At 50.6% G+C, this 13,147-nt stretch overlaps 6 protein-coding genes across 6 annotated transcripts; 3 read left to right on the top strand and 3 right to left on the bottom strand.

Moving 5' to 3' along the window:
* Positions 1–166: 166 nt before the first annotated feature.
* On the bottom strand, positions 167–2,542 carry xlnD (beta-xylosidase XylA; the record flags this gene model as incomplete). Its single annotated transcript, XM_056705788.1, has 1 exon — positions 167–2,542. One exon carries the CDS (start codon positions 2,540–2,542, stop codon positions 167–169), a length of 2,376 nt encoding a protein of 791 aa, XP_056570090.1.
* Positions 2,543–3,592: 1,050 nt separating this feature from the next.
* Positions 3,593–6,052, bottom strand: N7489_000031 (putative ATP-dependent RNA helicase DBP6; the record flags this gene model as incomplete). The annotated part of the gene is made up of 1 exon (XM_056705787.1): positions 3,593–6,052. The coding sequence occupies one exon, from the start codon at positions 6,050–6,052 to the stop codon at positions 3,593–3,595; it is 2,460 nt and encodes an 819-aa protein (XP_056570089.1).
* A 217-nt stretch (positions 6,053–6,269) lies between these two features.
* On the top strand, positions 6,270–8,003 carry N7489_000030 (phosphatidylinositol N-acetylglucosaminyltransferase subunit A/GPI3; the record flags this gene model as incomplete). The annotated part of the gene is made up of 5 exons (XM_056705786.1): positions 6,270–6,351; positions 6,410–6,441; positions 6,492–6,526; positions 6,580–6,968; positions 7,016–8,003. Exons 1-5 carry the CDS (start codon positions 6,335–6,337, stop codon positions 8,001–8,003), a joined length of 1,461 nt encoding a protein of 486 aa, XP_056570088.1. The 5' UTR covers positions 6,270–6,334.
* Positions 8,004–8,411: 408 nt separating this feature from the next.
* Positions 8,412–9,242, bottom strand: N7489_000029 (ADP-ribosylation factor family protein; the record flags this gene model as incomplete). The annotated part of the gene is made up of 2 exons (XM_056705785.1): positions 8,412–9,124; positions 9,194–9,242. The coding sequence occupies 2 exons, from the start codon at positions 9,240–9,242 to the stop codon at positions 8,412–8,414; spliced, it is 762 nt and encodes a 253-aa protein (XP_056570087.1).
* A 687-nt stretch (positions 9,243–9,929) lies between these two features.
* On the top strand, positions 9,930–11,658 carry N7489_000028 (uncharacterized protein; the record flags this gene model as incomplete). Its single annotated transcript, XM_056705784.1, has 2 exons — positions 9,930–9,954; positions 10,085–11,658. 2 exons carry the CDS (start codon positions 9,930–9,932, stop codon positions 11,656–11,658), a joined length of 1,599 nt encoding a protein of 532 aa, XP_056570086.1.
* A 631-nt stretch (positions 11,659–12,289) lies between these two features.
* On the top strand, positions 12,290–13,131 carry N7489_000027 (uncharacterized protein; the record flags this gene model as incomplete). Its single annotated transcript, XM_056705783.1, has 2 exons — positions 12,290–12,827; positions 12,944–13,131. The coding sequence occupies 2 exons, from the start codon at positions 12,290–12,292 to the stop codon at positions 13,129–13,131; spliced, it is 726 nt and encodes a 241-aa protein (XP_056570085.1).
* Positions 13,132–13,147: the final 16 nt, after the last annotated feature.

Raw genomic sequence — 13,147 nt, 5'->3', positions numbered from 1 at the left:
CTATTCTGACCTTTGTCTTTTTCTCTCTTGTTATGTGCTGTATATATGATGGTTTCTTGACCGAGCTCTTTTCTACGCTACTATTCACCAAAACATTAACTTGTAGTTATCCATATATCATATTCAAGCTACACCTCAACTACAATATACACTGACGAGAGACCTTTCACGAAGGAGGAACAAGCTGCTCCTCCTTTGGCCAAGTAGCAATAGTGGTCGCATCACCGGTCAAAGTGAATGACAGCACGGCCGAACGCTCATTGTTCAGCGCAAGTTCATACTTGCCGGGATACACAATGCGGTTACCATCCTCATCGGTGCGAGCCACGTTGTCCAGTGAGACCGGGATCGTCATGGTCTGAGTGGCGTGGGGCTCAATTCCACCCAGGCGATCAAAGCCAACTAGCCACTTGTTGGGATGCGGGCTTGGTCCAGCTTTTGTGTTGACGAACGCCATAGCGGTATAGTCGGAGGTGACTGTACCAGTGTTTTCAACTTCGATAGTGTAGTTCATGAAGGGGACTTGTTCGATCACGTTGTATCCGGCGTTTGAGCGTGAGAGAAGCTTCACAATGTCGAAGGAAGCTCCATTGTTAGCTCTGTGGGAGTTGGCGAGTGATGTCTCGAAGGTTGTGTAGAACAGCCCGTGGCCAAATTCGTAAACTGGCTTGCCCGTATACCACATATAGGTTTGACCAGGGTTGCTGCCCTTGGGGCGCAAACTCATGTCGGTAGCAGGGAATTGAAGAGCATACTCGGCAGGGTATTGAGTGACTGTCAGACGGCCAGCGGGTGCACGCTTTCCAGTGAGGATGTCCAAGATTGCAGGACCCCCAGATTGTCCCGGGTAGCCACCCCAAACCAGGGAGTTGACGTTTTTGTTGGCCTTAAGGGAGGAAGAGTCTACTTGACCACCGCCCATCTGGAGAACAACTAACGGCTTGCCCAGCTCACTCAACTGCTCGATCAGTTGGAGCTGGTTACCAGGCCAGGTGATAGTTTCGCGATCCACTCCCTCTGCCTCGACGGAGTTGTCAATTCCACCGGCGAAGATGACCACATCAGATTTCCTCGCAGCCGACAGGGCAGCTTCAAACCCAGAAGTAGTTTCTGAAGAGATATTGGTGCCAAAAGCATAGTTGACATCAAGGTCCGAGGCTTGCAGGGCGGCAAGCGGGCCAGTGAGATAGGGCGCTGCGCCATAGTAATTTCCCTGCATTGTAGTTGTTACATTTGCCCAAGGTCCAATCAATGCAACACTGCGGGTATCCTTGGACAACGGCAAGGTGCCATCGTTCTTGAGAAGGACGATCCCTTCCACGGCAGCCTCGTACGAAATGTTCCATGCATCAGTGGCAACAACGTCAGACCAAGCCAGATCTCGGTATTTGCTGTTGTCGCCATCAAAGTAGCCCAAACTGACGAGATTGGAATAGAAGCGAGTGGCAGCACGTTCGATTTCACTGCGCGAGATCTCGCCCTGGGTGAAGGACTGGTTCAGATAGAGTTGATATGTCGCACCACAGTCGATATCTGTGCCTGCCTGTATACTTTTTGCCGCAGCAAGCGAGGCACTGGAGGCATATCCGTGGGGGTTGAAGACATTGTACACAGAGTCGCAGTCAGAAGAGACATAGCCATCCTCGACAAAGTTCCAGGTGTCACGAAGTAGAGTCTGGAGCAAGAAAGAATTGGCCGATGCGGGAACACCATTGACTGCGTTATACGACGCCATCACGCTGTGAACTCTTGCATCTCTCACGGCTGTGACGAACTGAGGGGCGTAATAGCTAGCGAAGTCGAATGCGCTGATGCTCATATCATTTCCCAGTCTTGAATGATTGCCCCAATTCTCGATGTCGTAACCAGCGAAATGCTTCGCCGTGGCAGCCAATTTCAGTTCCTTGGGGTCCAAGCCACCCTGAAGACCCGTTATGTACTCAAGTCCGTAAACTGAGCAGAGTTGGATATCCTCGCCTGGAGTTTCCTGTCCACGGCCCCAGACTGGGTGACGGAAGGAATTGATATTGGGGGAATACACATCGAGCCCATATCGACCCCCATTGTTGAATGCCCTGCCTTGAGTTGATACGATTCCACCGATTTGGTTGATCAGGGTGCGGTTCAGGGCAGCCATGGTGAGGATGGGGGATGGGAATGAGGTAGCCCAGCTGTAGTCCCCGAATTCGGTGAGGTTTGCTCGATCCAAGCCATGAAGAGCTTCGTTCCAAACCTGGTAAGGTGGAAGACCCAGCCGAGGGATTGCGGGCATGACATTTCCAGTACTGTTCACGAGCTCTTCAAAGGTGAACATGGCAATGAGGGCAGCGGCCCTGTCGTGGGGCTTTGCGGTGGTATCACAGACCACCGTCTTGCTGAGTGGGCCATTGGAGCAGTCTGGAAAAGAGAAATCGACTTTCGCCGTAGTTCCGGGGTAAAGGTCTGGTTGGGCCTGGGTATTGTAGTCCGCATAACTGGTGTTGGCCTGGGATAACGCAGTTGGCGCGAAGGCCAACAAGGCAAGTAGTGGAAAGGCAGGCATCGCAAAAGACTGTCTTCGAGAACGGATACTCCAGCATTCTTGCCAGTGATGCGGGAATCAACTTATAGTCTGGAGTATGGAGAGGGCCCCCACACATTTGGACCGAGTTGGGGAAGTTGCACAGTCGATCCCAGGGGATCCCACGGGGGTTTCGGGTTTCCCCCGAGATTGGGCGTTAGAAGTGAACACCATTTAGCCTGAATTTTTCTTTTTCCTTATTTGCCGATGCTTGTTAATCATGTCGTCCTTGTCCTCCGTTGTCCGAGGGTGCAAGGGGGTCAAGGTGGGTGGAGGTGCAGGGGAAGAGGTGCATGCGGTCCTTACTTCTATACCAGGGGAGATATCCTGTTCTACTACTATTCCTCGAACTACATTTGAATATTAGAATAGCTTCGAACCCTTTGGATTCATACTCTTAATACTCTCTTCACAGAAAGTGCGAAAGAGGTCTTAGAGCTGAGGTCACAATTAACCTCCAGAACAAGCTATTCAAGCTATTCAAGCCATAAGCCATGAGCCATAAGCCATAAGCCATAGGCCATCCGAAGGAATGGCATTTATGCGAGTTTAGCCTGAAATGACCCCTCTCATATGGAATGCTGAATGCATGACATCTTGCAGTTCTCATAGCCCAGACCCCGCAGGACCGGGTAATGGGGAAAATTGTATCTGCCGGGGAGATGTGGTTAATTAGAGAAGGGGGCTCTTGGGGAACTAGTAGAGTCTGGTTGAATAGCAGATAAACAGAATTCAACCGTTTTAATAAGATATCAATTAGTTATTGGCTACAAGCCCTTTTTGGCCCTTTTCTACTGTCTAACTGAGAAGGGAGAGAAAACATCAATATAATCCGATATCTAAAAAGACCACTTAAGAAGACTATGACCATTCTTGTACATCATAACAGGGAAATGCGTAAACCACGAGACTTCATGACTTGTAGACCTGCCAACAGATTATGATACAAGAATATATTGACCGCTATGCATGCAGACCGACACGTAACCACTCATAAAATACAATAAAACGCAAAACACATATTAGACTAGACTAACCACGCTTGACCTCTTGTTCAAGCTTGTCCAAAGCCTTGGCGAATTTGGGCTTGAGTGAGTCTAATGCGTCGGCCTTGATCTGGACACGATCAATGTTTGACGTACGCGTGATCCGGCCATCCACGCTGGCTGCGATCTCGTTGGCAAACCAGCGGCCCTCACGATGAGCGACCAGGGACCACGCAGAGCCTGCGCGGCCTGCGCGGGCGGTACGTCCAACTCGGTGGACGTAAGTAGTGATGCTGGTTGGGATATCGTAGTTGATGACATGAGTCAACGATTCCAGATCAAGACCACGAGAGGCACGATCAGTAGCCACAATCACGGAAATGCGGCCTTGTCGATACGCCGTCAATGTCTTGCGAGATGCGGAGGATTTGTTGGATTTAATGATAGTTCCCACGCGCTTGGCCAATGCGGGATGTAGAAGCGAAATGAGACGCGCAAGTCGGGAGGCAGACTCGGATGACTTGGTGAAAATCAGGACAGTCTTGCGAGAGGGCGAGGGAACGAGTTCCATAGCATCAGATTCCGAGTCAGATGAGTCTGAAGAATCCGAGGCTGAACCTGAGTCCGAGTCTGAATCTGACTCCGAGTCTGACCCAGATGATGAAGTATCGTCATCAGATGATTCATCAGAGCTCGTGTCATCGTCAGAGCTTGTGTCATCATCGCTGCTAGTGTCATCGTCAGAACTAGAGCTGTCAGAGTCGGATGAATCAGACACGCTTGGAGCTCGGTCCCCACTAATCTCAATGTGAGAAAGAAGGAGACGCAGCAGATAAAGCGGCTTGAGAGATCCGTCGCCTACTTGAACAATATGCTCAGATAGGGTTGGGGGTAGGGCAAAGTGGGCATCTGGATGAATAGCAGATGGGTATTCTTCGTCGGCAGCATCCTCAGACCCGATGATAACCATCTTGGGGTTAGCGAGGCGCAGCGAGTTGAGTTTGGAAATGTCCCGGGTCATTGTTGCACTCAGAATCACCTTTCGAGGAGGCTTGGCGTCGATCGAAAGTCCAAGTTCAGACAAAAGCTTTCCACCAGGCCCGAAGGTTTCGGGGGCCTCTCGACTGTTCAGCGAGTTCATAACCACATCAACCCACTCCTGGAAGCTTTCATTCAAGAGACGATCAGCTTCATCAATCACCAACCATTCGAGATGCTTGAGAGTGAATCCCTTGGTGTAACGAATGTGGTCAACCAGGCGACCAGGAGTACAGATAAGAATGTCGACGTTCGGCTCGGATCGTTGGATGTGGCCCGGAAGAGACCCGCTAGAGTCAATCGCCTCATTGACACAATCTTCCAGGCTCAAATTCATCCAGTCGTTTCCTTTCAGCCCATCGCGCTGTTGCTGTTGAATGGCCGGGTTGTAAACCTGGTCGACGCGCATCAAGAGTTTCTGCTCGTCCTTGATAGCCACGTTACCCACTGCGCTGCCGATATGAAGTCTGGATCCGGAGGCACATAGTTCACATGATTCGCGAGCTTGTTTCACCAACTCTCGTGTAGGAACTACAATCAATCCTCTGAGTCTGGAGGCAGGTCTCGGCGGTAGAGCGGTAACAAGGGGAAGAACGTAGGAAAGTGTTTTTCCGGATCCAGTCGCCGCAGATACGCAAAGATCTCCAGGGTGGTTCTGCTCCCCTTGTAGAAGGAGGGGAATGACGGTAGACTGCACAGCAAAGGCCTCTTTGTAGTTCTGTTGTTCCAGAATCTTGAGAAGATCTGGCTTGATTCCGAGTTCGGAAAATTTCTTTGTGTCCTGAGCTGACTTGCGCAATGGATTGGCCAGCCATGGGGGTAGAGATGAATACGTTGGGATCTGCTCTGGCTCGGGTGGGTTTTCCGGCTGAGGTAGTTGTTCAAGACCCTGTGCGTAGACGGCTTCGACAGCAGGTGTCTCATCTTCAACGACCTCGGGTTCAACTATCTTGGCTTTAGCACTGGAGACGGATTTGGTGCGCTCGAATTTTGACAAAACCCCAGAATGCTTGTTCTTCGATTTGGGTTGTTCGACTTTCGGTGCTTCAACTTCCTCATCACCAATTCCTGTATTCACAGATGCAGCCGCATCATCCAATGTCTCGTCCGTTCCAGAGCTCTTTCGCTTGCTCTTCTTCGATTTCCCTCCCGTTTCGCTGACGCCATTGCGCGAGTCTGCAACATTCGCTTTTTTGCGGTCTGAGGAGAGAGTACTTTCTTTCCGGGACGCTTCCGGCGAATCCGATCCTTGAAGCGCATCCTTGAGATGCTTGCGCTTCTTGATGCTGCCATGCTCTGTGTCCTCTGCGGTCGGCAAACTTTCGCGTTTCTTGTGCTTCTTCGTTGGCGTGGGAGTCGCTGCAGGCTGGGAGCCATGGGGATCTCTCTTGCGCTTGTGTGACTGAGTGGATTTGGGAGTCACATCAGCCTTCTTGGAGGACTCAAGTCCCGAATTTTTGTCGACCATTCTCATGTAATTCCGCCAGTGACGGAGTCGGCGTGGGATGCCTCGTGGGAATCAAATTCCTTCTCTTTGAATCTTTTATGCCGGCAGAACATATAGCAAGATCACCGCCCTCACCACCGCCCTGCTTATCAGGACAGCTTCCAGATGTCTCCAGGTCTCCTGCATTTACTGGCTTGGATGGACTGGTGTTTTGAGCAGCAGATCTGTTCGCCATGGAAAATAATTTGACACGAAGAGCAAATTCGATATCTCGGAGTTCTCGCCCCGAGAACCACAGCCACGATGCCTTATAACATCGCGTCAGTATTGGTTCTATTTGCTAGTCGCCATTACTTGCTAACATCGCTCTGGTTATAGCATGGTCAGTGACTTCTTTTTTCCCCAGTCAGGTATGCCTTATTGCTTTCCCTGTATCTTACACAATCGCTGACCTTTCTAGGTGGAATTGAGAGTCACATATACCAATTGTCGTCCGTAAGCATGCGCACCTTGTCGCTCCATCTGAGCTCTTGCTAAGTGCTTCTCAGAAACTCATTGATCGGGGACACAAAGTCATTGTTATTACCCATGCATACAAAGGACGCACCGGAGTCCGATATCTTACCAATGGACTGAAGATCTACCACGTTCCATTCTTCGTCATCTACCGCGAAACTACATTCCCCACCGTCTTCTCGTTCTTCCCCATATTCCGCAATATCGTCATCCGAGAGGAGATTGACATAGTCCATGGCCATGCCAGTTTGAGTAGCTTCTGTGGAGAGGCTATCCTCCATGCGCGTACTATGGGACTGCGGACTGTCTTCACAGACCACTCCCTCTTCGGATTCGCTGATGCAGCATCAATTCTCACCAACAAATTGCTTAAGTTTACTTTGAGTGATGTTGATCATGCGATTTGTGTTAGCCACACTTGGTAGGTCGTCCACGACCGTGTTACACGACTCAACTGACAAGTTGCAGCAAGGAAAACACGGTGCTTCGGGCTTCGTTGGATCCATTAATGGTGTCGGTCATTCCGAACGCCGTGGTAGCAGAGAACTTCTGCCCTCTGTCTCATACTACTCGTGCGCCTGATCAGGGTCTGAGCTCGCCCGCCGATGCTCCAATATCCCCCAGACAAATCGGGCCCGACGATCCGATTACAATCGTAGTCATCTCCCGGCTTTTTTACAATAAGGGCACCGACCTTCTCATTGCATCTATTCCGCGCATTCTTGCTTCCAATCCCAATACGCGCTTCATTATTGCAGGGTCCGGGCCCAAGGCAATCGACCTGGAACAGATGTTGGAACGCAATGTGCTTCAGGATAAAGTCGAACTTCTGGGTTCGGTCCGACACGAGGAGGTCCGAGACGTAATGGTGCGAGGTGACATTTATCTCCATCCTAGTCTGACAGAAGCATTCGGGACAGTCATTGTTGAAGCCGCTAGTTGTGGTCTTTACGTCGTTTGTACCCGGGTTGGAGGCATTCCAGAAGTTTTACCTCAGCATATGACAACATTCGCCAAACCGGAGGAGGATGATATCGTGCTTGCAACCAGCAAGGCTATCGCGGCTTTGCGCTCGAACAAAGTGCGCACGGATCGATTTCATGATCAGGTGAAGATGATGTATTCATGGCGGGATGTGGCCGCGCGCACTGAGCGCGTGTACGAAGGAATTATCGGCGACATCAGCCCAGAGGAATTCTATGGTTACTATCCAGGCCAGGGCTGGGAAGCGAGTGGAGATCGCGTCCGCAGCTTTGCGCTAATTGACCGGTTGAAGCGCTACTACGGTTGTGGTGTCTGGGCAGGCAAGCTATTCTGTCTGTGTGTCGTGATTGACTTCTTGATCTATGTTTTCCTCGAGATGTGGTTTCCCCGAGCCAACATTGACATTGCACGAAGCTGGCCAAAGAAGCAACCGGCGAGTAAGACCCGTGGGACTGCCGGAAGTGTTCGCTGAGAAAAAATTGCCCCCAATCATCGGCACAAAGAATTCCGGCCTACCAAGTATGTTTAAGCCGACTCTTGCTTCTGCGCCTATCCTGCTTGTCTCGGGCAGCTCATATCCTCGTCTAATCACACCCCTTCACATGCTCTTGTGCTGCGCCCTTTTTTTTACATATCCTAATCCATAATACCATATACATGTAATGTCTAACCGGCAGCATAAAATGCCTGAAATCGTTCTTGCGGTAGCTTCACCACCTAGATGACATGGCTGATAGTTGACCAAACTTTGACATTGAATAGACTCTATTGGTATATTAACAGATTAACAGAAAATGTAGTTATCATGAACGCCATTATGCACCTTGATATGCTGCGCTCGACATCATGTACGAGAGTGGTCGGCAGCCCCAACTTTGAATCAACGCATCACTGGAGGCCTGCCCTCTTTGTTCCACTTGACACGACTTTGTACCCACTCCACAGCCGCCTGGACCCCAGACCCAAGCAGCGCGCTGACCGGCAGCACACGACTGTCACGGACGCCGCCTCCTGTTTCTCCTTCAAACACCTTCCGGACAAGCCCTTCCTTGATGCGAACCACTTCCACACAGTCCTCACGGTCCTGCTTATTTGCTAACACCAGAATGGGAACACCGGCGACGTCGGCACTTTGTAAGACCGACTCGAGGACTTGCCGGCACTCGTCTAATCGCCCGAACTCACTGCTGCCCGCGTTGATTCCGACGTTTTGCTCTGAGAAGGCCTCGGCACTTGTGCTCCCTCTTGCGCCATTGCGCGCTGGACCTGCCACAGAGCTTGCGCGCCGAGCAAGTCGTGCGATATCGGGATCTTGACCCACGTCGGCACTATCGACCACGAAGATGATCGCGTGGCAGCTAGTGTAGTAGCTCTGCCAAAGACCGCGCATCGAGATCTGACCTCCAACATCCCAAATCTTCAAGTTCATGTCTGGTAACGCTATCGTTGCGACATTTTGCCCGACGGTGGGGACGGTTTTTCCGGGGTTGGGGGCCGGAGCGCCATCAGAACGGGGTTGATACAGCGCCTTGATCTGGGAGAGGAGTGTTGTTTTGCCGGCGTTGTCTAATCCAAGCAGGAGAACAGAATACTCTTGAGGAGGATAATTAGCGTGGAAGGTGATGCGATCATGCGATCATGCGATGGTGATAGAGTAGTTACCTTCTTTACTTGTGGCGGCTAAGTACAGCGACTTGGCCAGGTGATACATGATCGCGTTCCCTATTGGGGGAGCCCAAGGCCAAGCGCAAATAGAATTATAGAAAAACTGGATCGGAAGTAGAAATCATGACATCGCAGTCAGTTCTCTGACGTTGAAGCTCATGTTCCCCGGGGCCGCGTTGCAGCCTCATCCTTTTGGGAAGTTAGGGCTTAGGGCTGAATAGTGATCTGGGGGATGTTGCATTCCGAACTACATCGGACATTTCGGATGTGCGCATCATACAGGTTTAACATCACATTCGTTCAAATATGTTCAATCTCAACCCAGAGACATGATAGAATGATAAACCCTACACTTCCCCGGCAATACTCCGGTTTCAGTTTCCCAGCTCATTCCTCCCAGCAAATGGAAAATCGTCGATTTTTCCCGAGTCTCCTCTTCTCCCCCACTTGCAGGTGGACCGGTTTCCCAGAGTTTGTCAGCTTTTGATTATTGATCGACGGACCTGTCGATACGAACCCCCCATTTAGTCCGGGGCATTCGCCTTTCCTCTTGAATTCCCTTGGCTACAAATGTCACATTCCTATATGGCTTTGCTATTGACCTCCGCTGAGAAGGCAATGTGACGAGGATCTCATCCTGCTTTGATTGGATGATCGACCCTTTTTCCTACTGTCGCATGTCTATACCAGTATGCCACACCCTCGATCACTGATTTGATATACATCGCCACCAATGGAGATTGACACTATCATCGTCGGTACGTCTATCATGGTTGACGTCGCGTGTTGAAGCCATCGGGGACTTTTGCTCCGCTTGAGCCCCGCATCCCACCCCACGCCGTTAGAAGTCCCTGTGAAACGGCAACTGATTGAACCCGATTTTACCAGGCAATGGGCCGTCGGCTATGATCCTCTCATATATCCTCCATGGGCATATCCCTTTCTACTCATCTAACCCTCCACATCCCGATCATCTATTGGACACCAAGTTGAAAGCTGCGCCAGAAATTTTGAACGCCGATGTGAATGCTCTTACAGCGCATTTTGACGCCTCCCGGCTATCTTACTCGACTCAGGCCCTTCCCGTGAACGTCTTACTGGACACTCTTGTACGGCCAAGTGTGGATGTGGACGAGCCCGGCTGCATCTCAAATATTGATTGGCGCTCACAGCCCGAGAAGGCTGTCTCACATCTTGTTTTTGGAAAGTCCTTGAAGCCCGGAGGCCAATGGACTGAAGATCCATGGGGCGCAAGTTGGGATATCCAGACATTGAGTTATGCGGCAATGCTGTCCTTGCCCGGGTACTCCTTTGCCGACCATCACAAAAGGACGACAGGCGAAGATCTACCATCTTATACCAGGCCCACGCGGCGCGAGATCGCCAATTACTTTGCTGCCTATCCGGGGGCTGCACATATCGATGATGCGTTTCGGTGTGGGGAAGAATTGGAGGGCATTTCCCGCACCACTACTGGATTTTATGTTCGTTCTCATAACCTCCACTGCAAGCGCCTAGTCCTGGCAAGTGGAATATTTTCCGAGGTTCTCTCACCGGAGCCGGTGCTACGTCCATTACTTGAGACCAAGTCCTCGCCTAATGTTCCGCTACTCGTTGTTGGATCTGGCTTCTCCGCCGCAGATTCCATCATCTCCGCCTCCCCTAATCAAAAGATTTTACACATATACAAATGGTCTCCAAATGACCGCCCATCACCTCTTCGGGCTTGCCATCAGCAAGCATATCCAGAATATGCCGGTGTCTACCGTCTTATGAAACGAGCTGCTCTCGCAGCCAAAACCGCTGGTAAAGACCAGCGGCCAAAGTACCGACGCGCAACTTCAACGCCATTCCTTGAAAGCCGGAATTGGGAAGATCTCTATGAAGGTCTTCCTAATGTTGAAGTGACAGCCGTGGAAGTCCACGGCGACCTGGCGACGGTCACATTCCGCCGCCAAGATGGAACTGTTTTCTCTCAGACCGTGGGCGGCCTCGTATATGCTGCCGGCCGGCGAGGCACGCTAGATTACCTCGATCCCGAGCTCCGCTGTGAAGTGTTGGGGCAGGGCAATCAAGAGGACCCAGCAGTCACCGGCCAAACTCTCCGTGCGAAAGCAATCGAGGACCTCGAGGTCGCACTGGGGGTTTATATCATCGGCAGCCTGACTGGAGATTCTCTGGTCAGATTCTCATATGGTGGGTGCGTCTACGCTGCTCGGCATCTGATAGACGGCGAGGACACCCGCAGTGACTATAGTAGTTACGCACCATCTGCTAAACTACATGGGTCTTCGCTTTCCGTGATGAACGGCATGGATGGTCACCATGTCTACCCAAATGGCAATACATCGGAGCTGGCTCGGGAAGATACGTTCAGCAAAGTGTCGACAGTCACAGACCAGTCCGCTGTACGTGGTTGGTGGAAGACATTCTCGCGCATGTGGAATGATCTTACACGATGAGTGTTTGGAGGATATGCATGTATATCACGATCCGATCTGTACAACCCTAGAACTGGCATGGAAAGGCACGTACATTGTTTCATCTATCTTATTTTCAAGGATTTTGTCCCCTACTCTGCAAGCTCTTCGGTTCCTGTACATACAATCAAGTCCCGATTTTGGCGTAAGCACATTTTGCAGAGAGCCCATGATTATAGAAGTTTATCCTATTGTTCTCCTTCAATAGCAACATGCAGCCGCTACAAATGGTAAGCCTCGAGAGAAATGCAAAGACTCGAATACGAGAACTACCTACTCGTAGGTACCCTTACCTAACGCAGTCACTTTTTGGGCTCCAAGAATGCATTGAAATGTATTGAACTGCTCCAAAAGTACGATCATGGAACAGGTATACAAATGTACATCTAAAAATAGCCCTGGAGGTCTGGTGGCAAGTGAGTCATGGTTACATCTTCTCTCTACATCTGGCATCTGACATCTGATATGCTTACCAATTCACCATAATGGATGATGGATGATTGAGATTCATTTTTAGCCTGTTGAATAGGAAGTAGAGAGAGAGAGAGCATAAAACCTCCGAGTATCCCAAATATTTCCATCCAGAGCTATTCCTAACCTGTGCCCTCAAAAGATGTGGCCATCCAACGACCCCATCTCAGCCTATGGCTTCACTCCTGTTTTATCGTCAGCAACTGCTCTTCTCGCTGATCCTCCAGCAACACCTGCCCCATTCATTGCAGTGACCGAAGTTCCCACTCCCGCAACGTCCCTCGCCCAGCGGATCGATGAGTATGCCAAGTCTCATCTTCCTGAGCCAACATACAATCATTCCCTTCGGGTTTACCACTTTGGCCTTGCGATCAAGCGGTACAGGTTCCCCGAATGGGCCTTTACCGATGAAACCTACTTCCTTGCCTGCCTGCTTCACGATATCGGAGCAACTCAAAGTAACTTGGAGGCCACCAGAATGAGCTTCGAGTTCTTTGGAGGCTTGAAAGCACTGGAAGTTCTACAGAACCTACAACCCTCCTTTGTAGGCGGGGGCGTCGCCGTCGCCCCGAAAGATCAGGCCGAGAGCGTGGCTGAAGCAGTCATCCGGCATCAAGACTTGTGTGAAAAGGGTAAAATCACGGCTCTCGGTCAATTGCTTCAGCTGGCAACGATCTTCGGTATGTTTTCTATTTGAACTGTTCGGACACAGGATTCGTTGACGACCAAAGGCCATATTACTTACTATTCACTGGCCTTAACTAACCAGGAAACAGACAATACTGGTTCATATAAGATCTCATTCATCCCTCGACTATCCAGGAGGTTTGCAACCATTTCCCTCGCCTGAAATGGAGTGGATGCTTCGCTAGCACCATCCACGAAGAGAATCGGCTCAAGCCTTGGGCACATACAACGACACTCGGCGAGGAAGAATTCCCCAGCAAGGTGCTAGGAAATACTCTAATGGCACCTTATGAGTGAGGACGTTTAAGTATCT

The sequence above is a fragment of the Penicillium chrysogenum genome (assembly GCF_028827035.1).
Source record: "Penicillium chrysogenum strain IBT 35668 chromosome Unknown utg000001l_segment0_segment0, whole genome shotgun sequence".
NCBI classification, from domain to species: domain Eukaryota; kingdom Fungi; phylum Ascomycota; class Eurotiomycetes; order Eurotiales; family Aspergillaceae; genus Penicillium; species Penicillium chrysogenum.
Note: the sequence above shows the minus strand (reverse complement) of the source record. Positions and strands in the feature narration are given on the sequence as shown.